Here is a 23,740-nt window from a genome sequence, read left to right as displayed (position 1 = left end):
CCCCGGCAGTGCAAAGCTTTCCAGCTCTTTTTTTTTTTTTCTTGCTATATGAATATATTTACATAGAAGAATTCCGTGGAGTGTTTTTCAAGAATCCCATCATCATCTTGGTACCCCCCGTGGTGGGCGGAGGACCAAGAGGAGAGGACCCTGCAGATAATCTAGAAATTGCACGGGCCTCCTTTGAACTGCCGTGACAAATTCACCCCTCGTTAAATCCCAAACCCCACTCCCCGGTCCCTGTGCGATCCAATTTCCATTTTGTGCTTTGCTGCCAGTTCTTTAATTTGCTGGAGATCTTGTCTCGGCTCATCTTCTGCCATTTCACTCCCCACCACTTCATCCACAGAAATTTGGTAACATATATTATACTCTCTCATAGATTGACGCTTGAGTGGGTGATAGAAGGGCAATAGGTCTTACTGTGTTGAAAGTGTATATGGACTCAAGCAGTCTTGTTTATTGCCTGGGGTGTGGCCCTTTTTGTCAATCCCCAGCTGCTCCCTGTGGTTCCTGTAGCCCATTGGTGCATCTTTTTGAGATGCTGATGCCAGCACTGACCCTCGCTGAAGGGTCAAAGGGAAATATTTACGAGGCTGTTTGTTTGGAGCCAACCCTGTCTTTTCTTTGACCAGCCTCAGGGATTAAACTAATTGCATGCATTGGACTTCCTCGATCCGGTCTCTTTGGTCTTTTTCCACCCTTTCCGAGTCTTTACAAACCTCTCTCTCGAGATGATGACTTATACTGTATCCAAACATTGCATGCATACACTAGGGCGAAGAATTACAGATGTGTTTTTTTTTTTTCTCAATTACATGGTGGTTTGTATTTTTTAGGCCCTGTCCACATATTCACAGGTATTTATTCAAACTTAGCTTTTATAAATTCATTTTGGCCTTTCATAAGCACGTTAACATTGTATCAGGTTAACGTGTTTTAGGTTAAAATGCCATTTTTGGAAAACTCCTTCAAGGGTGAAGAAATTCTGAATCACTTATAGAGATTTTCTGAAATGATGGTGCAGGCATCCACGTTCGCTTACTGTTTAAGTCGTATCAGTGCATTATATGCAAATGTCAACCTGGATTATGTGCCACTGTAGTGTGAAGTATTTGAGTTTTTTATCAAGGTTGTATTGTCTATGTCAGAAAGACACAAAATTATTTGTAATTGATTAATTAAATTCAGAATAAAGTAATGGGAAAAGAGAGGTTAAAAAAAGCTGTGACAATTTTTTAATAAAAATAGAATTATCCAGGGGGATTCTGTAAAGCGCAGTCATGTTTCACTGCCTCATCCTTCTTGTCCTGCTTTCAGGATATCAGCCCTTGTACCTGTAATACATATGATTGAATCTAAAAGTAAAAGTAAGTAAGAAAGGTTACATTGAAGAGTCAATAGAAAAAGAATTGTTCACAGTATTTCAATCACGAGAGAATCCTAAATGAATTAATTAGTGTTTTTTACAGAAGATATATGTCGTAATCCAACAGAAGATATGTGATAATGACTCATGGGTGAACATTTTTGGCGCGTAGACTCTACAGGGAGATTTTGTGATTGAAGCACGTCTGCCCTGAGCAGTGGCAAGAAATATCCCCCACGGAGTCCAGGCACCGGTGGTGGTGGTAGTGGCGGCGGATGACTCTTCGGAGACACGCGATGCTGATGAAATGATGAAACTCGCGAATCTGCGAAGATTGGGTGATTACGGGGCATGAGCAAAACAGCAGCATGAAAGAACTGAAGGCAGACAGACAATCGTATTTAAAAAGAGAGTAGAAAGATGATGGGCTAACGGTGAAGGTATGTTGTGTCCTATTGGATAGATGTCCCTGGCTGATGTGAGCTGCTGATACCAATTGACAGCCCCAGATAATGACAGGCAATTATGAGCGACCATGTGTGAGAGGAATGATTGACAGGATGGCATAAGAAATAAACTAAAGACTAAACATGCAGGAGAGTAGTCTTCCTTTCTGAACCTTCAGTTTCTGTGATGAATCACTCAACCACACAGTAGGTAATGAATGCATCTGCCAGTGTCGGCGAATGGTCATGTGGTATATGTTTTGCGTGTGTTAGTATGGACAGAGATTATTTCTGAAACTGTACTACGGGGGAGTGTGTCACTCTGATGGTGTTGACATTCTGACAGCTAAACAGATCCTTCACTCATCAAATAAAAAGAGAAATGTCCCACACTTCAACCCATAAAGAAATGTCACAGGACCAGACAACAGTAACATGGTAACTTGTAGTGTCTTCGGCAACATATATGAGGAAACAAATACTGCATCCATATGTGGAGAAGTGTCTGTCATCCTGTCTGTCCTACCGACTCTTTGTCACATTTCTGCCTGAAAAACAGAGTCTGTCCCCGGTACTGAGAGCCAGGCAGCTCCTGCAGTTGAATGGCAGTGATTATGTGACGTGATTTAGAACAAACAACTTAAACTCACCATGTCTTTGTCTCCTTCCACTATTGTGTTGTTGTAGTTTTTGTCCCTACCAACTTGTATTGAAAAAAAAAAAAACACAGCGACTGTGAACCCTCCCGACCGAGACCTCAGTGAACTTTCCCCCAGAAAACAGCATCCCTCCCTGCGAGTGAGAGTCAGACAGGGTCCTCTATTTACTGATGATATGTTATTAGAGCAAAAAACGTACGTTTGTCACTTTCCACGATGCATGGTGGGTCAGGGTCTCAATCACAGCATCCACATGAATATAGACAGTCAACGGGTACATGTTTAGATTAACAGGTGGAACCCTGGGGAAACACGTTAAAAAAAGACACACGGATGTCAACGTCATGATGTGTACCGTCATGCCTCTTTTGGTTCTGCATGATTTTTGGGGGGTTTTGGCGTGCTGTTCGAAATGACCCACTGGAGAGGCTTTAAACCAGTACCGCTTAGTTCAGTGTGAACAAAAAAGGTGGTGTAAAGGCGAGCCTTGGTTGCAGCAATAATGCAGTCTCTGTGTGAAAAGGGCCGCAGAAACAAATTCTGAAACTGATGGTGGTTTCATATTATGCTTGTGGGCTGCCCTTCTAATCAAAATTAATCGACACTTGTATGATAAGAGAGAGCAACTTTGCAGGAATCACATCTTTCATGAGCCTTTCAGTGTTGCCTTGCACATATGGTCTATTCAGCTGTGTTCTTTATGGGCTACAATTAAGTCATTTAATGTCTTTTCACATGGTACATGCTATTTAAGCAACCTCATGCAAATAAGAGAGGGAACATTGATTTTGTAATATGCAGTAATAGGAGGAATGCATCACCCCATACCCTAAAAGCATAAGCCAACCTCACACCCCGATGAGCCACTTAATTGCCCACATCCACATGAAAGGCCTAATGCACGCCCCTGCTCTCCCACACATATAAAGCTATAGGAATCAAATGGAGTATAACTAATACAATTGATTTTGTTCAGGCAATACGAACAACACGATAACGTGTCTCGCCAAGTGCTACTCAGGGGCACGCACCGAGATCCATTCATCCTTTATGGGCTGCTATTTACTGTGCTTTTAATGAAGCTTGATTGGCAGCGTGTCCTACTGCCCATTATCATCAGAAGGATGTGCTCATTCTTATCCGCAATTATCGCCACATAATTGTGCCCAGAATCCTCCGGGCCCAAATAAGCAATCACTTCCACTGCTGGCGTGCCACCTGTAAGTGCTACTCAGGAGGACGCACACAATGACAGGGTGACAGGTCCTAGCCGACTTAGTTTCTTTCCCTTCTCTCACATGCTTTTGATTAACCTTTCCCTTTTTTTTTACTCGGCACCATATCCTAGAGCGGCCCTACTACCTTTATCTCCTCTTCCTTCCCCTCACTCTATCAATCCCACTCCCTACACCCCCGGGCTCCCATCCGCTCTCAGCACAAATTCCTAACCTTTGGTCACTGTCGTCCCTGCGGTATGCATAAATGCAGGCTTATTATCAAGGCGGTTGTCTCATCATAATTATGCGTTTTGTCATGTGCTGCCTCTGTAGCTGGTGATAAAGAAGAGCCTGATTAAGCTGAGGGAAGGGTATTGATTCCTATTGACAGGCCCCTCAAAGCCCCTTAATGAAGAGGATGTAAATGAGGGTTTTCCACAGTGTTTAATGACTGTGTACCATAAAAGGCCAACATTCTCCTGCAGTCTAAAAGGGACATGCATCACATTACAATGGTGCACGAGGGACACTTTCAGTTAAAGGGATGCTCAGGACAGATGAGATTGGAAGGGGGTCTCGTGGGAAGAAATAAAAAATAGAAATGTCAATCAGGTATGCGAAAGGGAATCGTGACGTGTCATATCAAGGGATCCTCAACAGAATTTAGAAGGGTGTTAGGATTCTTGTATAAATTATTCAAATATGAGAAAGCATTACTGACAAAATGCTAGCCAGAGTGATGTGCCAGGAGTTAGTTCTGAGTCAGCTCTTGCTAAAAAGATTACCCTCCTAATAACCAATGAGTGTGCTTTCCCGATCCAACACAACTAGCCCCACCATCTCACCTCCTCTGTGTGTCTCTACCAGCAGCGAGATGACCCCCAGTAACCACGACCGGATACAAAGGCTGAGGCACGAGTTCCAGCAGGCCAGGCAGGATGAAGACCTGGAGGACCATCGGCACATCTACAGCCTCGCCCAGCCCTGGGTGAGTGTTCGATAGGAGCCACCAGAGTGGCACTGAGCTGCACAGACACGGAAAACATATGGTCCAAAATACCCTGGAATCAGAGCTGTTAGAGCGATTCCCCCTGATGCACCACTGAACACTGAGATTATCTCCAAAGCCACCAGCTGATTAATGGATTTCTTACGCTCAAATAATTTTGATCCTGGACAGCCTGATCTGAAGCGTATTTTCCTGACTATCAACTACCGACACAACCTCACAACTGCTCTGTAACACAGCAAAATAACAACCATATAATTGTTTTTAAAGCAACAAGCACTAACATATTACTAATTTAGTATATCGGTATTACCACAAATTAAAATACCTTTTTTTATTGATATTGGCTTGATGATTTTAGCTGTTTACCAGTTCATCTGATAATATATACAGATGATAAAAATATTACAGTAAATGTTCTTCTTTCTAACTGATAGTGATACAAAGTGAGAAAACACAAACACTGTGCCTAAATGTGATTTCTACGATCATTCCCAACAGAGGATATTTTGTTTTATAAACCTACAGACTGCAATTAAGTGGAGTCATACGTTCCTGCTCTTCAATAATAACAATCTTACTTGTGAGACGAATGATAATTACTTTCAGTAGTCCATGGAGGTGCTCCGATCGCCTGACACTGTCATCCTTTTGTGGACATCATTGTTGTATGACTGCCAAACTACCTGACTCGTGTCGATAAAACTTTAGGCTTTGGTCCCGACTTCTGCCAAAATTGAAAATTCGGGGTCTAACCTTTGACCTGGAACTAATTGCTAATTACTCAACTCTGTCTGTGCCTTTTCTGTCATGTAAATGTGACACACTTATGGCAGGAAGGCAGAGAGGAAATGAACAAGGGAAACATTCCATGACAAGTGACTGTTCAGGACTTTGAGGCAAAGAAAGGGGGGAGAAACTGAAGACAGTGAGGCACAGTGTTCAGTTTAATTTTCATTAGACGTGATTAAAGGATTTTTAAATTAATTTTTTTTTTTCAAATTAAAATGTGTTTTTTAAGCCGTTCTCCTCTTCCATGATTGATCTATACTAAAAAAAATGGGATTTCCTCATCTTAATTGGAAAAAAATGTAATCAAGTTAATTCCTTTGTTAATTCGTTCAGACTTGATCTCATATTACTTCCTGCTATGCGTGAAAAGTTCAACTGGGCTTGGAGTTTAACTAACGAAGCACTTTGCATCATCTTTCCACATATGTATTAAATCACTCATCATTTCAGCACGCAGACCCAAAACTTGTTTAACTCTTTTTTTTTTTCTGGCCAAAAAATAGAGCCAAAACGCCCAAAGTTAGAGGTCAAATATTTATATATTTTTTGCAGTGTAATAGCCTGAGACAGACAAAGTTGTGGTTATGGAGGAATTGCCAGACCAATTACAGGTCTAAATTACAGGTCAGAATGTCAGACCTTGAAAGTTTAGATATTTGGCATCCAATTTTCTGGAGAATTATCAGTGTCAGTTTGTCAATTAAACTGGTTTGGGGCGGAGGCCTGATGTGACAGGGGTTGTCTCGCCCCTGCCTGCTGGTTTTTTCTATCGTCTGGATGAGTTTGGGTTAGACGTGAAAGCACACTTACAAGCATGCTTTATTTGCGCTGGATTTCCTTCGCTGATGGTTGAAAAGAAAACTAAACGCGGACATGTCCCTCCACTGTTTTCTTAATCTCTCTCTCTTCCATTTCGCTGTCAAAATGAGATGTTAACTGTTTGTTCAGCGCTAAGCAGTCTCAGTTGGTCTCTCTGAGCCTCTGAGCTCCTAATTGCTTGTGATTGTTGACATTGTTGAGCATACCCCCTCTTTTCCACTGGTAATAAGATATAAGGCCGGCCCTGGAGTATTGAAGTCTGTTTTATTAGTTCTCTTTCATGTTATTTCAGTCCTGTGAACAAGGATTCACAATGGCAGATCTTGTTAGGAAAGATACAGGCGTACCAATGTTATGTTATGACACTGATTAAAAGGAACACAAGGGAAGTCGCGTCTTTGTGTCATCCAAAGCAGAATGGCTATGGCTCTATTGGAGGGGGATGGGACTTCCATCTTGAGACGAAAAACAGGGGGATGTGGATAGAAAAAGGGTAGAATCAAGGAAAAAATATGAAGTGATAAATGTGTGAATTGAAGCAAAAAAAAAGAAAGAAAAAAACTTCATAGATGTACACGCTGACTTAAAAATACACCATAAGAGACGTAAACTCTCATTCTTCATTTGCAGTTTTCTATTTATTTAATATTTTTAGGCTGAAACTGAAAACTATTTTACTTTATGAAAAAATGAACAAGTTGCACAAAAATGACCTTGTGCCAGTATTCCATAGCGTAGTTGGGGATTTTTTTGTACAGAAATTGACATCTTTCGGTTCTTGCAGTGGATTTCAGCATGTGTCACTGCTGAATTTTGTCCACAGTGATTAAAGTGAAACCTCCGGGCCCTCCACTCTTTTAAAAATCAAACCACTCGGTGAGCGTTACCAAGAAAATGCAAGATGCTTTAGGAAGGCAGTTAAATGAGTACCACATCAAAGTGTGCAGAAATACACTTTGAAGCACGTTGTCCCTGAGTACTCAACAATATATCGTGATGGCTCCCACACATGAGCACAAGCCAGAACAGGAGCTGCTAGCGTCTTGAGGCATGTATGACTCGGTTGTATCAGTTATACTATATATTTCTTATAAAAACAAATAGCAACAGCTCAGATTCGCTGCGCTACTTATCCAGATATTATGATTGAATAATACTGATGACCAGAAGTCATGGAAAATTAGATTTTCAAATTCCTATTTTTTTTCTAAGCTTGTGAAGGAAGCCACAGAACGATCATAGGTGCAATTATTATTTTTTGAATGTCATTATGTCGCAATTACTAATGCCTTATCTCGGTCCAGTCACCGGAATAAGATATTAGCAGTTTGCATTCTGCACCACTGATACGTTCCCATTTGTACGTCTCATAGGCTACTTACCATATTGACATGTCTACAAAATGAGGTGGAGGGAACAGTAGTTGAGTCATAGGCGACAAGAGCGAGACAGTGATGACGGGTCAACTCTAAATGAGTGGCTAAGCACATAAGCACAGCATTGTGCACAAGTTTTATCTTATCTGTGCTTTCGCAGAAACATGCTTTGCCAACATGTTTTCTGTAAATTGGGTTTCAATCATTATCTTGAGACGACAAATCTAATTTCCTCATTTTCAGAATGGATTAAGTTACATCATCATTTTGAGAAAACACATTTCTCGAGAGTCTAGTTTATCATGAGAAAACAACTTCATATTATTCAAGAGAAATGGGTGTTCCAATCACTCATAAGTAATAACAACATTTTGTTTTCTTTTGATACATAACAGGTTGATTATCTCATTATCTACTGATAAGAGAATATGTTTCCTTGAGATAAGTAGATTAATTAACTAAAACCAAGCTTTTTAATTGTGTGATATGCAATAATTAATGTGATCTTCCGATACGAGCATTAAGAAAATAATTGGACCGAGTTGTTCTCGCATACTCATCCAAGTTGGTGTGAGAGTAGAGAGAGGTTCACTTTTCACTCTGGACTTTGGATCAGCTGTTGAAAAAAACTGATTAATTTTAAATTCCATTTAGTGGTTTAGATTGGGGCTTTTAATCACATTGCATGATCTTCATCAGCAGAAAGTGTTTGCCCAATTTTCATGGAAATGTAGATTTTCAAATTAAAAAATGTTAATGATTGAAAGCTGAACAAAGAATATCTAAAAAATGACTCAGAGGTGAGGATATTTCAAGGTTTGGAACTAAAATAAAATGTGGCAGAAACTTTACTGATTGAGCCCCAATATTATCCCCAAACACCCAAATATTTCAGAATAGGGCAGAATATCTATCATATCAATTGTGGTTTGATGTGCAGTTTTAGAGGGGTCACAATGCCTGATCTTGAACGATCAGTCAAGAATCTCTCAAATCTGTTGGAAGTTTTTGTTGGCTGTCTTGCAGTCCACAATCCAAATCTCCTGATAGCTGCTGCCAACCGATTATAATTGTAAACTGTCTAAAGTGTCTGTCTAAACTTGCTTTACGTGTTCTGGCGAAAACTGTAGTCATGACAAAGACTGCTGTGATATAAAACTCAACTTCACTGTACCCAAACCAGATTGTCTGCATCTTCAGCCATCTGCATTCCCATTTCTTATTTTTTTTGTGTTCATGATAGAATTTTCTTCAACGTAACCTCACCTTGTCTGAATGTACTTTAATGCAATTTTCACTCGAGTAAACCAACTAATGTTACATTTCTGTTACCCAGTATCCTCTTGCTTAGATCCCAAACAAACTACCTTTTTAAAAAAAGTTTTAATTTGGGATGAAAAAATAGTACATGTACGACGATCCTGATAATGGTGGGTGTGAGGTGTAAGGCTCTTACACTGAGTCTGACCCCAGCTTGACTCCGGAGTGTTGGAGACTGAGCTCAGGTGTGTCCCCTGTGAACGCCTGTAACGACAATGCTGAGGTCAGTCCTCGAGACCCGGCTCCTCCTTAATGGAATAATGACCAGGACACAAGAAGCCCTGTCTATCATGTAGCCCCCCAAGCCAACACGCAAAATTAGAGCTGGCAGGTTTTTTCCTCCCTCCCTCCTCGCTGCTCTGTGAGAGGGGATTTCCAGATGTTCATTATAAAGTGCTATGTATTTTCCAAAGAGTTGCCTTTTTTTTCTCTCTCTCTCTCTTGCTCTCTGTCTGCAGCAATAAAATCAATTTGTGCTGTTGGGTTTGTGCGTCAATGAGCATGACCACACAGAGGAGTGTGAGCGCCATGCTGGTACTTTGGATCAAACGCACAAACAGCAGCTTGTAAAGACCTTATTTATGTGAATTCTTTTGATTTTATTATCACTCTATCTCCTGCTACTAGGATACATGTGTCTGCAAGCATTTGTTGTGTTTGTGCAAACTGAGGTTCCTCTGAATATGGTGCTTTCATGTTAGTGAGTGTTCAGTTGTGTCCAACTAATATTTGCAATGTGATCATGTGACGATAATAACTCGAAAAGCCACTTTTAGCCGTTGTCACTTGACTCCCCGGGGCTTAAGGGTTAGAGTTATATCAACCCAGCTCTGCACCATGAAAGAGTGCAATCAGGCCCCTAGGAAGGGCCAGAGGTTTTGAAGCCAATTTGACGTAGTGGCCAAATGTCACGTGACGATGCCCCAAAAATCAGCTCACACTATGAAAGAAGCTCATGCCAATCGGTGGATTGAAGGAGTGTGACGAGATCTTGTCCCACGACATCTCATGATATTAAAACGTGACGGAACTCGAAATTAGCATAGAAGTATGCCCCCGCCACTTTTAAATCATTTGTATGGCAGTGTTTCGGATACCCGGTAGAGACTATTAATGGCAACAGAGTGACAGACAAGACACAAACAAATATCTAGCACTGTGAGAAAATTGCGGTGTACACTGCGGCTAACTCCAGCACTATGCAAAGATACCTACAGAACTATTTTCAGGCAAACGTGTTTGTTCTCAAATGTAGCATAAGTTAGAAGACACCCACAATCCTGCTTGCTGTGTCTATAAACGGGGTGGTCCAACGGTTCCGGAGGGAGGGGGGCTCGCCTGCACTAACATGCGTGCGTGTCCAGTCTGGCTACCCAAAAAAAAAAAAACAGAGAAGATGAACAGATTAATTAATATTATAATAACACGCAGAGAGGGAGTGTGATGTCACTCTCTAATCAGGATATCTTGACTCCACGACTTTTTTTACAGACTTTTTGAACCACCACTGGTTGTGTTTTGACCGATCTTTTGTCAAACTCTTCTCAGTTTACTCACCTATACTAATGCTAGCTGTCAAGGCTAAATGGACTAATTACGGATAGTGCAAGCACGGTTTACTGGCCTCGCCATAAGTCACAGTCACAAAGATAACTTTTGCCTGGTTGGGAGTGGGAAGTAGATTTGTTCATAGCAAATACAATAATGTGTCTCACAGATTGCATGCAGCCCCTCCAACCTGCTTCTACTGTGCACTCAGTTAACTCACCACGCTGTATGGGTTCACAGATAAGATAGAGAACAGAGGGAGCAGAGGAAAACAAAGAGATTACCTTTCTCTTATGCTGACATTGTTATATATTTCAGCACTATTACCCCACAGATTCCTCCACACAGATATCTTCTCTGGAAAAAATAAAAAAATCTAACATTTTGTTCTGCCATTTGTGCCTGCTTTGGAGTCCTTAAGTGGTAACAAAGCCCACTTCCCATTCACCATGGTCCAGGGACTGGGAAATGGCAGACCACAGTGCTTGCTCCCAGATGGATACTCCACCCGGAGCTACACACTCCGGCGACCACAAATGGACTGGGTTTTCTTATAATAAATTGGCGGAACTGGGTCGTGCAAGGACTTTATGAGAGAATCATTATCCAACTGGGCTTTTTTCAGGTCTTTCTGTCCATTAGCAACTCAAAATGCCTTCCATATGCGTGTTTGTGTACAGCGCGGCTGCGCTCTTAAAACTGTTCCGTATGTGGTGTGCTACAAACATAGCATCATGAGGAGTGTGGGCAGCAAGGCCATATGTTAGTGCTGACCCGACACAGCAACCTGCTTTGATATTACTGAAAGGTCCGTGACCGGCTCTGAACCAAGAAACATTACACCTCGGCTGTCTCTCACTTTTTCAAGCTCGACTCCTTTCCAGCTGCTTTCCCGGACTTGTATTTTTGATAGCTGCAAATAATTTTCATAATTGTGTCCCCCCGGCTCACTGTCTGTGAACGCTCTCATGTTTAAACAGGTGGAGAATGATTTTTTTTTTCTCCTCCCCCGTCTATGACACCCACCAAGGAAACAAGGGAGAGATAAAAGCGTGCCGTATTGACATCATTTTTTCACATTATTGGATAAAAACGAACACGGACGTCCCTTTGATTTGATTTCATCAAATGTCATGTTTTATATGGCATTGTATTCCAGCCCTAACATGGAATAATCTGATTCTCCTCCCCTGGATAATACCATTACACTGACTGATTTTCTCTCCCGGCTATTTCTCATGCATTTCTCTTGGCATGGCGTCATCCACCTCAACCCCGTTAGTTTTAAACCGTAGCGCCGAGCACCTCCGGATTCCTCACCACTTCCTCTCGGATCGCATTAAAATCCCTGAGTGTGCGTGACTAATTATTTTCTCACCCCTGCATTCAGTCCCAGTAAAATAATTTCTCCCGTTCGCTAAGTGTTCGCCTGATATTCGTTTATGTGCTCTGCACTTTGTGAACCGGGGAAACGTGCTGTTCCAGCAGAATCTGAAACATATGAGTAATCTTCGCTTCACCCACGCGAAACACTATTATGTTTCTTTGGACTTGGAGGGGCTTGAGAAAGGACTTGTTATTGATGCTGAGTGAAATGTAATTGCTCTGTTATTGCAGCTGTCCAAGTGAGGAGGTAAGCAGCCATTTCAGGAACGCGAGATGTTTCCTAGACGGCATTTTTGCTGACAGCCTTTCCATCTGAAAGACACCTTCACACCATCCATCCGTTCTATCACATACTATTACCCCTCATACCACCCACGCCATAAAAACACAAACACAGAATTTGGACATTTGAGAAAATATCTCTCCAGGCTATAAAACACCGACACCTTAGAGGTTCTGTTTACTTTTAAAACACAGCTGCCTGTAAAACAGTACAAAATCATTGGGAAAAATGTGTGAACACCCCCACCTGCCCACCACGTTACCATCCAGGCCTGATGAAAACTGACAATTGGTCAAGCCACGCTTGCTGCGCCTCCTCAGCTCGCCTCTGCTTAATTGGCTTGTCATGTTCTTTCATCAGCCAGCTCGTTAGCAGCGTGCTAGCGTTGAGGGAGATGATATCTCCATGTCAACCCCGCCAGTGATCAGACAACAAACACACATGCAGACTGGGACAGGTTAGTGGTGTGTAGTCAAGACACACACAAATCTATGAACTGGAGTGACTGGTGGTACTCGTCTATATTTTATGTCTCCAGCATGCTAGTAGTGCTTACAGTGCATTAATACACAGCATAGGTTTAATATTTTGTTATTATGGTGTCTGCCTGTAAAGTAAAAAAGACTTCAAGTCCTCAATGAACCGCCATCTTTTAATTTTTCCCCAAAAATATCCTCTTTTCTGGGTCAAAATACATATCTCAGTCAGATCTGTTGTGGCTTCCGCTTTTTAGAGCATTGCTCTCCATGAAAGTGATTGTTTGGGTCTTTTGATGTAGGGTTGTATGGAGGTACTTATCCCTAGTCATTGTGTTACCTGCAGTAGATGACCCTCAGCTCTCCCCCTGTGTGGAGAAGCAGCATGTCACAGCGATAGGAAGCAGGGCCTTGTGCTGCAGTAAACGGGACGAGATGTATTTTAGCCACCTAAAATATGTCCAGCCTAAAAAATATATTTTTGTCGAAGTGTACGCTGTGTTTTCAACATCTTTGCTGTCAAACCGCCTCTCCCTTTGGCACTACATTCCCTGAACGGTACAACGTCCGTATTCTTGCGCAAAAGCGCAGCTGTGTGTGGTCAGCGTAATATGTTGCCTGACAGGTACAGCTGCTTAAACGGATACATACCTTTTTTAGGTGGCTAAAACACTTGCTGCTTGTACAGTTTACAGCAGTACACCAACACTACTCATTGCTTCTCCACACAGGGACGACATCTGCAGGTAATAGGATGAGGGATAAGTACCTCCTACAACCCCCCATCAAGAGACCTGGACCATCACCACAAGAATCTAAGTCTTGTAAACCAAGGATTTAGAAACGATAGAAAGATCATATGTGGGTGAATTATTCCATTAAAAACATTATCAGCGGACTTCATCCGTTGTTACCACCGGTGCATTTTTTCAATGCCGCTGCCATCCTGGAATAACACCTACTAACTACCTGTCCCCTGAGGGCAGCCTAACACACACTGTCAAGCCACCCGTACTGCTGAGGGAAAATATTCCATCAGCTAAGTGTGTGACTGTGTGTGTGTGTTTGTGTGCGTTTTCTCTCTTTTCAGATGGAATGTTAACAGTTTTACTTCTACTTGTTTCTATGTCACCGGGTCTTAACTGTGTGTATCCTGACTTGTGTAACTGCCTGTTGCAGGTGAGCAACGGGACAGAGGCACCCAGTGGACGCCATTCAGTAACAGTTGACAGTCAGGTCCAGAAACAGCAGCAGGAGGACAGAGACCAGAGTTTCCAGCAGGCACAGAGACAGTACAGCTCCCTTCCGCGGTGAGATACCCCCCCCCCCCCGCCCGGTCCTTTCTCTATTCCATCCGTCTGTTCATCTATCTGTCTGTCTCTCTCTCTCTCTCTCTCTCTCTCTCTCTCCCCCTCCCCTCTCTGTGACTTATCACGTCCTTCCTGCCCTTTTCTGGACCTCTTCATTTGACTTTTTCGATTTCCATCCATTTCTTTCCCCTCATATTTGTGCCCTTGCCCTTTTTTCTCTACTCTCTCTAAAGCGTCTCTCTTTGACTACAAAGTCAATCACCACAAAGCCACTTCCCAACACATCTCCAGACATGTAAATGAGTCTTAGCCAAACTCTTTGAATGAAATCATTTAATGTAGCCCCCTGGAATTATTTGAATGATATTTAACTTCATTAAATCAATGTTGACCCTGAAGAAGCACTGACATTGCCCCCCCCCCCCCCAACAACACTTCCCTTATCCAATATAGAATCCTCTCTTTGGCTGTAGTAGTTCAGAGCTGCAACTGCTGCTCTTCATCTTCTCCGTCTCTTCCTGCTTCAATTCCTTTTGCATATTTGTCAAAGAGATGCCAATAAAGCTTAGCTTATCTTACATCTCGAGGCGTTTGGTTTAATATCTGTATTTGCATTTCCTGCCTTCACCCTGTATGTGTTCTGTGCCCGTACCATTCCTCTGAAGCTCTGCTGGTTTCACACATTTCCATATCTTTAACCTTAAAGAGACAGTCTGCACTTGACTGACACAGAGATTTAAAGTTAGTAATTAAATAAAACAATGTTTCCTCGTCATTGTTTAATATTACCACACTGAAAACAATCCAGTGAGAGTTTTTGTTTGTATTATGAACCATTCATTGTGCTCTGCTGAAGGTGAAGTCTGAGTGAAGTCTGATTTATTTTGGTTTCGCTTCCTTGCCAGTTTAAACAAAGACAGAACACTTTAAGTGTGTATACGTGTGTGTGTGTGTGTGTGTGTGTGTGTGTGGTCTTAAATTTCCTGGAACTCTGCTCTCCTGTGATTTCACTCTCTCCCTACACAAACAGCAATCACTTCTTCGTAACATTCTCCTCCGCTCTGCTTTCTCTGAGCAGTCACAGTCAGGTAGATAAAGACATGTTCCCGTCTATGGCTATGGATTTGCGGTCCACATGGACGCGTAATCAATGTGGTCGGTATAAGCTTCAGAGACTGATCTGTGCATTCCCTTCATAGGTGTTATCTGCCAGCATCTCATGTGATGTGACAGTTGCCTCCGGCCCTCCCCTCTCAGAGAGCTGCTTCTCTTGGGAAAGTTTGTCCGGCTGACAAAAAAAAAAAAGAAGCTGGGCGAGGACGGCCTTTGATATGCATTCCTCTCATAATCTTGTAGCGTCTTTTAGCAAAGAGTCGCATGAGCTCAGGCTTGACGTTTGACCCCAGCTGAGGCTTTTCAGAGCTTGTGTCTCGCCGTGGCTCCTCATTAAAGAGCTAAAGTCTTACATTGCCAGATTAATAACCACAATTTCCCAACCCCCCCCAACTCCAGCTATGCTCTTTTGGAGCCCCTTCATCCTGTCCGTTCCATCCTAAACAGGAAGCTTGAGCAGTCAGCCATTCAACCCAAAGGGGGACACACACAAAAAAAAAACCTCCTCCCCAAAGAGCTTCCAGAAGAAGCCATGGCGGCTGGTTATCTGATGACGGCCAGGCTTAGCTCGCTTAGTCTGGGATGTAAGAATTGTGGGGGGGAGCACTAATGAATGCTTGTTGTCGGAGCAGGATTAGCGATGACAGGCAGTGGAGGGCGAGTGGGGCTGGGAGAGGAACGAGTGTGTTAGTAGGAAAGAGAGGCTGCTGATTAGCCTGAAAGTGATGCACTTGAACACAAAAAGGCACACACACACACACGCGCGCGCATGCGGTCAAGATAAGGTTCTTAACTGTGGCCTAAGCGAACTGCCAGGAGCTCAACCATCCACCCATGCAGCTCTCGGATTCCTGGGCCAAATCAACATTGTTCCGCTCTATAAAAAAAAACGTTATTCCAGGTTTGTCGACAATTTATTTGTGCGATATAGTGATGATTGTTCCGTTGCCCGTTGCAATGCGTTTGTTTGTTTTCTTCCTTAATCATTTTGGTCCTCTCGCATGTGTGCTTTCTCCTCCTCTCCTCCTCCTCATAAACTCTGATTCCTCCCAGCTGTTTTAAAGAAACACACAGCGGCCGCAAGTGCTTCTACGAGCCAACTTCCTGGCTTTGTTTGTTATGTTCTGTCGTTCCAAATTTACCCCGCTCCTCGGTACGGTGTATTTTTCCCATCCCCTCCCTTTCTTTTTTTTCATAAACGTAACTGATCTACTTTGTGACATATTCTGGCGCAGGAGCAGAGGTGATAAGAGAACAAGCTCCCCTGACGCATCAATCATGGTTACATTCCTGTGGAACGGTGCCATGTCTGCTCTCTTCCCATCGCCCGCAGAAGACTTTCGGCCTAAATCTCCCTTTCTCCTCTTATCTACTTTGTAAACTTAAAGGTCATTCTGGAAATACAGATCGCTGCCTTGTGCAACAGGCATCTGGGGGGTTTTTCTAAATACGAGGCTACTTCATGAGCAGTGCTGGCTGCGCCGCGCGCCAAGCCGGGGTGTAAATGCGTGGCGGCTCGCCCAGACAGCAAAAACCCAGATACGGAGCATGTGGTGGGGCTTTCTCTGCAGTCTGTCCCTACATCTGCCCCGCCACCAATTACCCTCGTGCTTACACATGCTCTACATGCATGCACACACATATACACAGCGCAAATGCATTTTTGGTTGGACAAGCACAGTACCGAGATGTATACACACACATTGCCCACGCATCTATTCTGTAAATGTGGACCTAACCTCGCAAAAGGCACAGAAACTCACACCACAGTGCCATGTGCTTCAGCTCTCATCCTCCCCGGAGATACTTTGGACCACAAAAGCAACCATTCGTCAAGGGATTCTGGGACAGTTGATTTGAATGATGGGAAAGATAAACGAAAATACCCTAATTTGTTTGTGTTTTGCTATTTGCCTAAAAATGCAATTGCTTGAAATGAATGCTTGACACAGGAGGTTAATGGAACTCCTTAGATGTACACCATAGATATATATATATCTACACCATATGTATCAAACCCTAACCCTAACGTCAGCTAACCTCCTCCTCACCAACATCATTGTTTTCAAATGAACAATCGCTTCTCTTCTCTCCTCACTCCTTAACCACGCCTGTAGCCGCCAGTCTTTCCTCACGCGATGCTGATTGATTCAACCACAAGAACATAGCAAAGATTGATTTGCAAATAGAGCTGCATTGCAAGATGAAATGACACTCCTGGTATATGGGGTATGCATGGACCCAGAGATAAATTCACATGCACACGCTGAAGCTTTGGGGGGACAGGGGTTCAGGACCCTCTCTTCCTCCCTCAATAGCCAATATCATCGTAAACATTTGATTTAAAATGGTCATATTAATATGCATTAAGAAAACACTTGACATTTTAAAATATTGGGTCCCCCCTTTATTTTCCTCACAGTGGTTTGGTCCACTGCCCACCAATCCACACTTCCATACAAATTAGAGCTGGCACATTACAAGTAACTGTGGAGCAGTCTCTGGTAAGTCCAGTGAGGAGCTACTTTGGAAAAGTTCACCTAAACAAAAGATTTGTGTAACGTTTTTATTTATTTCTGCCAATCAATAGAACAAAAACACATTTGCAGTTATAACGGGACTGCTTTCCGTTGGGTCCATTGCCTCATGGCTGAATGATGTGAGTCAACACAGACACAATATTGACACTTGGCAGCGGCATCTGTTACAAGCTGGTACAACCATTAAGTTATTGACTTTTCAATTATCTAGTATAGTATGATAGTAGTCGCGAGCAATTCACAATGCAGCAGTGCTTTTGGCGTTACCTTTGGTGTCCCCTTCAGGAATTGCTCTCTTTTGTAAATTGTCCCCCCCCAACAGTGAAATGAAATAGCCGCCCTTGTTCACTGTAACTGCAGTGAGCAGATGGTTTGAAGTGGATAGGATTTTTATAGATGTGCTCTTCAACTTCCTTAACAATGTCGTCATGATCAAGAATTGCCACCACTATCGTGAACCTCGAGGAGGAAACAATGGTAGCCATTCATAGTTCTTACCTTCACACAGCGTTCATTTTATATCAAACAAAAAGAGAAATCAAGATTCAGGGTAGAATTTCTGTCCATGTACAATGCCAATTCAACACGGTCTCAGTTTTAGAAAAAGCTAAATATTTTCTCAGAAACACAAGTCCCTTGAACAACAAATAGCCTGTTCTGTCTTTTGTTCCTCTCAGCCTCTCTGGGACTCAGCCAGATAAGAAATGCAAGCTGTTTGGCCTAAAAGCATGCTGGGCCCCTGTCTCCCTCTGTAGCCTTGTGTGCTGTAGACTCAAAAGCCTTTTAAGCGCACAGCGGGTCAGCGAGGTGTGAATGAGATTTCTCTTAGCACCCCTGACGCAAAAGACACTGTCGCTAGTCCTCCATCGCGCTGTGGCCTTAATGGATCCTAATAATGGAGGAGCAGACTTGACACTTCAGCCAGAAACCTGGCAGTTCGCAATGATTGCTTTCCGGGGCAAATTCCTGGAAAAGGGGAGCGTGTGTGGCGGAAGAAATGCACGTGTGTTTGTTTTGGGGGTTTTTTGGGGTATGAGAGCTTATATGTGTGTATCTTGCACTGTCCTGTCAGTGGAGCGGCTGGCAGGCGGACTGAAGATGAGTAGGGGGCGGATAACGCCGCGAGGCCCGCCATTACTCTGTCTGTGCTGTAAGTGCACCCGTCTACATCTCCAAAAAGGAGTTAAATGGATGAAAGCAGCCATTTTTCTCAGGGAGGTTTTAACATTTGTGTTTGGTTACAATGTGGAGCTAATAGTCCTGTGGGCGTTTCAGGCTTCCCCCGTTTGTTTCCTGCCTCTTGCATGTCTCTGCCTTTATGTCCCAGGATTCTGTGTAATCACGCGGCAGATCCCTCTTGCCTTTCGTATTTCATATCAATGCTACTACCACGTGCCCCTTTTAATCTCGCAAAATGTGAAAATGGCCACATTCTCTGCTGAAGTGCAGTTTCTTTTGAATTCCCCTTCAATGGTTCTGACCCAGGGGCAGCTAGAGAAAAAAAGCAGTGTTTCCTGCTATTATCCTCTTTTCCCTTTAGATTCAGCTGCTGTTAAAGATGATTCACTCAAACGCACGATTGACCTCTCTACCTGTCTCTGTGTGTTTAGTCAACCTCGTAAGAACCCCAGCACGGCGTCGGCGGACTCGTGGGACAAGGTGTACCCGCCGGCAGAGGGATTCCAGACAGCCAAGGAGAACCCTCGCTACTCCGGCGGCCAGGGATCACGAAACGGCTACCTGGGAACGTCCAACTTCAACGCCCGCGTCCTCCTGGAGACTCAGGAGTTGCTGAGGCAGGAGCAGAGACGCAGAGAGCAGGAGGCCAACAAGGCCAGACCACCTCCTGCACAGGAACCCCCCAGTGGCAGCACCTACGACCACAACAGAGACCACAATCAGGCCTCAGGCCCTGCCGCGGTGCAGGCCCCACCTCAGTCCAAGGGCCCCTACAGACAGGACGTTCCACCGTCACCTTCTCAGATCGCCAAGTTCAGCAGACTTCAGGGTTCGGAGAAAGGGAGGCTGTTTTACTCCTGAGACTGTAACAAGGGACTGACTTGGACTGATTCTGTGGAGCATTAACTGGGAAAATAATGCAAAGAGGGAAATGAGTCTGTTTTAATAAAATGGTGAGATTTCTATCAATATTTAAAAGAGTTTTATAATGACAAGAACAACAATCATTTTTTTGGTTATATCAAAAAGGTATTTTACTGTCCAGCATCATGATCATCAAACTGTGTATAAGTGCCTTCTAGTCTAGTTTTTTTTGGCTCATGATCTGCTCTCTTGATTCATCTATCTGATATATACAGAGGAGCAGATATCACAGCTGAGTAGCCCCGAGCGAAGGTCACGGCCCAGGCACGTTCCCGTCGTGTCGATTGCACTCTTGAGTGAATGAGGCTTATTTTTGCCCTTCGCGGGGACTTTGCGGAGCACTGTGTGTTTGCGTGAGTGCGTGTGCTCGTACGTGTGTGTATGTGTGTGTGAGCGCTGGCAGGAGTTGGCCCGTATTGACAGAGTGTAGAGGTTAAGCAGCTTGTGTGAACTGTGGAGTCACAACTTGGGTTTTGGGCATGACCCCCCCCCCCCCCCCCCATCAGTTCAGTGAAATGTCCCTTTTGGATTCAGATACAGCTCTTATGCAGAGTGTGTGTCCTCCTTCCAGCCCCCTCTTGTATTCAATATGATAATCCTGAATTCTCTCATCCTCTGCTGGCTGCTTTATCTCCATTTTTTCCCCCTTCACATTGTCACCCTCACCAGACGTCCCTCTCAGTGGAGGAAAACAGCTTTAGATCTTCTTTATTCCAACCCCAGAGAGTCCAGCAGTATAAATGAGGTCAGGTCTGGGTTATTAATTAATGTACATCATAAAAAATGAATGGGCACCCTTTATGTTTGTGCGTGTATGTTGTCATGTATGGCAAGAAGGAAGAAACAAGCTATGTTGCTGGCGCGGCTCTGGCCCCGGTCTCGCCTACAATGATTTGGCTGTAGCCCGAGACTGTTGGCCCAGAGGTGTCGGAGTTGTTCCTCGCTGAATATTTCATCAGCGTGGTTTACACGGGGAAACCACATCGCCTCTGCAGCGGGTGGCCTCAGTGCGGCTCTGCAGACTCATCGCCCCAATACAATAGAGCTGATTTTGTTTTCCGTTCATGATTATGTCCATTGCTGGAAAACCAGTCGGGAGCTTTTCTGACGTTCAATCAATAATTGGTTGTGCATTTCGGTGTGTGTGACAGCCTGTTTCTATCCCTGTGTGAACAAGAATTCCAGCTTTTTGAGGATTTTTTTTTTTCTCAGAAGGCCAGTGGTAGGTTTCAGTTAAAATCAGGCTATGGATTAGTTATGTTAAGTAACAAGGTTAAAATGTGTTTATTGATAAGAAGAGGTTGGAACCCTGACCCCAGTGCATTTGCATTAACTCGAGAATCAGGTTAGAGGTAGAGAGACTGTTTTCGTTGACGTCGTCTTCCTGGAAATTCCCATAAGATTGCCATTCCCGGATTCATTTCCACATTCCATTGTAGATGGTTTTGTAGGTGTAGGTGGCTGGTTTTGTTCTCTATCATCATCCTAGCGATATATTGGCAAACAACTGGTTTTGTTTGCAGTTCATAGCTCTCCTTCCTGTATTGCGTTTATTACAACCGTGCGTGCCTATACCACAACCTCTGTCCGATGAAAGTCTGTTTTTTTTTTCTCCAAACCATTTTTTTTTTCAAGGGTTTTTTTTTTCTTCGTTTTTCTTTGTTTAGTTTTTTTTCCCCTTAATGCGTCATTACAAACATTGCTCTAAATTAGAAGGGTAGATGGCTTGTGAGGAAACGGGAATGCACTGCCGGAAGTTACCAGTGTAACCAGTGCAAGATGCATTTTTTTTACCTCCTATTGTGGTTTAAGTTAAACCTTCGTATCACACACCTATTGTCAGCTGTCATAAATAAGCGTCTTTTCATACATCAAGTACATCTGTCTATGTCCCAAGATCGGGCATTGGAATGACTCCTGGAACCTGGGTCTAGGATTAGGACTGGAATCAGGATTAAGAGAAAGTTCACGGCTTTTATTAGACATGAGGTGGTTTGAGTAGGTTAGAAGTGGTGTCTATAGGTTTTATTGTAGTCAAAACTCAAAACTGTGTTCTCACACATACAAGGGGAATTCAAAAACACATGTATGTCTGTTCAAGTGTGCACTTGTGTTTGTGTGTGTGTGTGTATGTGTGTGTTATGTGTAGGTGGACATGTGTTTTAAGTGTCTGTGAATGCTGCCAGTAACTGGATGCTCCAATATGCCTCTGAATATGTCTTGGCAGCCATATGAACCACTTGGCTGCTGAGTGGGAGAAGAGCAGAGGAGTAGGAGGGAGAGAAGATGGGAGGCCTGACCTTGCAGATGATTCAGTCAATGGAGTAATCGCAACTATTCCTCCGAGCCTGCACTACAAACAGGAGGTTACCAACAAGCCTGCGCTCACTTCTGCTCTCCCTTTTTCTTCCTCGTGTCTTCATCTGTCTCCTTTAGCGCGTCTGTCGGTTTCACACGTTCGTTTATTTTGTATTTTTTCTAGGGCAGAATAAGACTGGATCTGGTGTGTGGTTCGTATGTGAGTGTGTGTGTGTGTGTGTGTGAGAGAGAGAGAGGGTTTTTTAGCTCTGACACAGCAGCTGTTTTAACTGATGTTTCCATGAACCGGGGAGGGGGTTCAATTGCCTGCAATATCTTATGAGTTATTTTTTCTCCTCATATGCAAATTTGATAATATCCCATAATGCACGTTTATTATCTGTGTTGTGTAATTAATGTTTGTGCGCCACCCCTGTGACACACAGATTCTTCCTGTAAAGCTATTGTTTCGGGGGATTTTTTTTTTTTTTTTTTTTTTTTTTTTTTTATCCTGGGAGAAATGAGAAATACATTGTTAATGTTTCATTGTGTTTTTATGACCATCCCTCATTGTGTTTTATTATTCACAATATGGTACTATGGTGGTAAAAAAAACAAAAAAAAAAAAGACTAATATGTAAGCACAGCGCAATTTTCATTTTTTACAACTGTGTATCATTAAGAACTGTTTCTGTCGTTCTCTGTACATACAATAAAAAACTTTTTTTTCAGTGAATAAATCGAGTGTAGTTTCCAAGTCTTGTAACTATAATTTCCCTCGATTGTGCTGCTTTAACATTCACAGATCATTTCTCTACGCGATAACACACCAGCGAAATAAGATGCAGAACTGGAGTCAAGTCATGAATATCTCATCTCTCGCTGCGACGACGCTGCGGTTTTTCGGATGTGAATGCAAAATGAAACACGGCTTGTTGATCTGGTCTTTTTCTCCATTACAATTAAAAATGTGGCGATTGCGTGTCACATGTGTATTTCGTTAACATAAGAAGACGTATTAAACAAAAACTTGTCAGTCATCTGGCGCCCAGATCCTTCCTCATGCCTTTTAAAGCTAAAAATATAATAAAGTCATACAAGAATCAGGATTTTCCTAACATAACTGGATGAATGGTAAAAAAAAAGAAAGAAAGAAAAAAAATGTCTCCTACATTTGTTGAAGTGGCAGGGAAAAAGTCAGATAAAAACACATCCTCCTCGTCTCTCCATCTCTTCAATCTCTCTTCTTGATAGGTCGCAGTCAAAGCCTGGCCGGGAGGTTTCGCCTTGAGCTGGCCCAACTTCTAATAACATCCTGAGATGACTTCTGCTCTGATAAAGACAATAGTCAAATTTATGATGTTCAGTCCCGAGGGGGAAAGGCATGTTTGAGAATGTGCTGGTGCTGGCTGTGCATCACAGAACTCCTGCCAAATCTGTCTCATCCTGAGGAAGGGAGAGGCCTTTGAAAGACTCCGTATGGTCTGAGTGGAGATAAACTAGAAAGCACATGCATCAGGGTTAAAGACACCCACACATCTATATAACAGCTTTGGGAATAAGGGTAAAAGTAAGGTTAAGAAGGAGAAGAGACCAAAACCAGGAACATTTGCCCAAGTGTTCGCCACAAGCAAGGTCTCAGCGTTCACCCCGGTTACATGCAGAGAGCTTTTGTA

The 23,740-nt window shown here is 43.1% G+C and overlaps 1 protein-coding gene across 1 annotated transcript in view; it reads left to right on the top strand.

Annotated features, from left to right (window-relative positions):
* LOC115570419 (partitioning defective 3 homolog) overlaps nt 1–22,511 on the top strand; it is a 350,543-nt gene extending 328,032 nt beyond the window's left edge. Inside the window, exons 23-25 of the mRNA XM_030399018.1 lie at nt 4,559–4,679; nt 13,880–14,010; nt 19,274–22,511. Coding sequence (XP_030254878.1) covers nt 4,559–4,679; nt 13,880–14,010; nt 19,274–19,703 — 682 coding nt within the window. The 3' untranslated portion in view covers nt 19,704–22,511. The remainder of the gene's footprint in view (nt 1–4,558; nt 4,680–13,879; nt 14,011–19,273) is intronic.
* Nucleotides 22,512–23,740: the final 1,229 nt, after the last annotated feature.

Source organism: Sparus aurata, chromosome 19, assembly GCF_900880675.1.
Source record: "Sparus aurata chromosome 19, fSpaAur1.1, whole genome shotgun sequence".
NCBI classification, from domain to species: Eukaryota; Metazoa; Chordata; class Actinopteri; order Spariformes; family Sparidae; genus Sparus; species Sparus aurata.
Note: the sequence above shows the minus strand (reverse complement) of the source record. Positions and strands in the feature narration are given on the sequence as shown.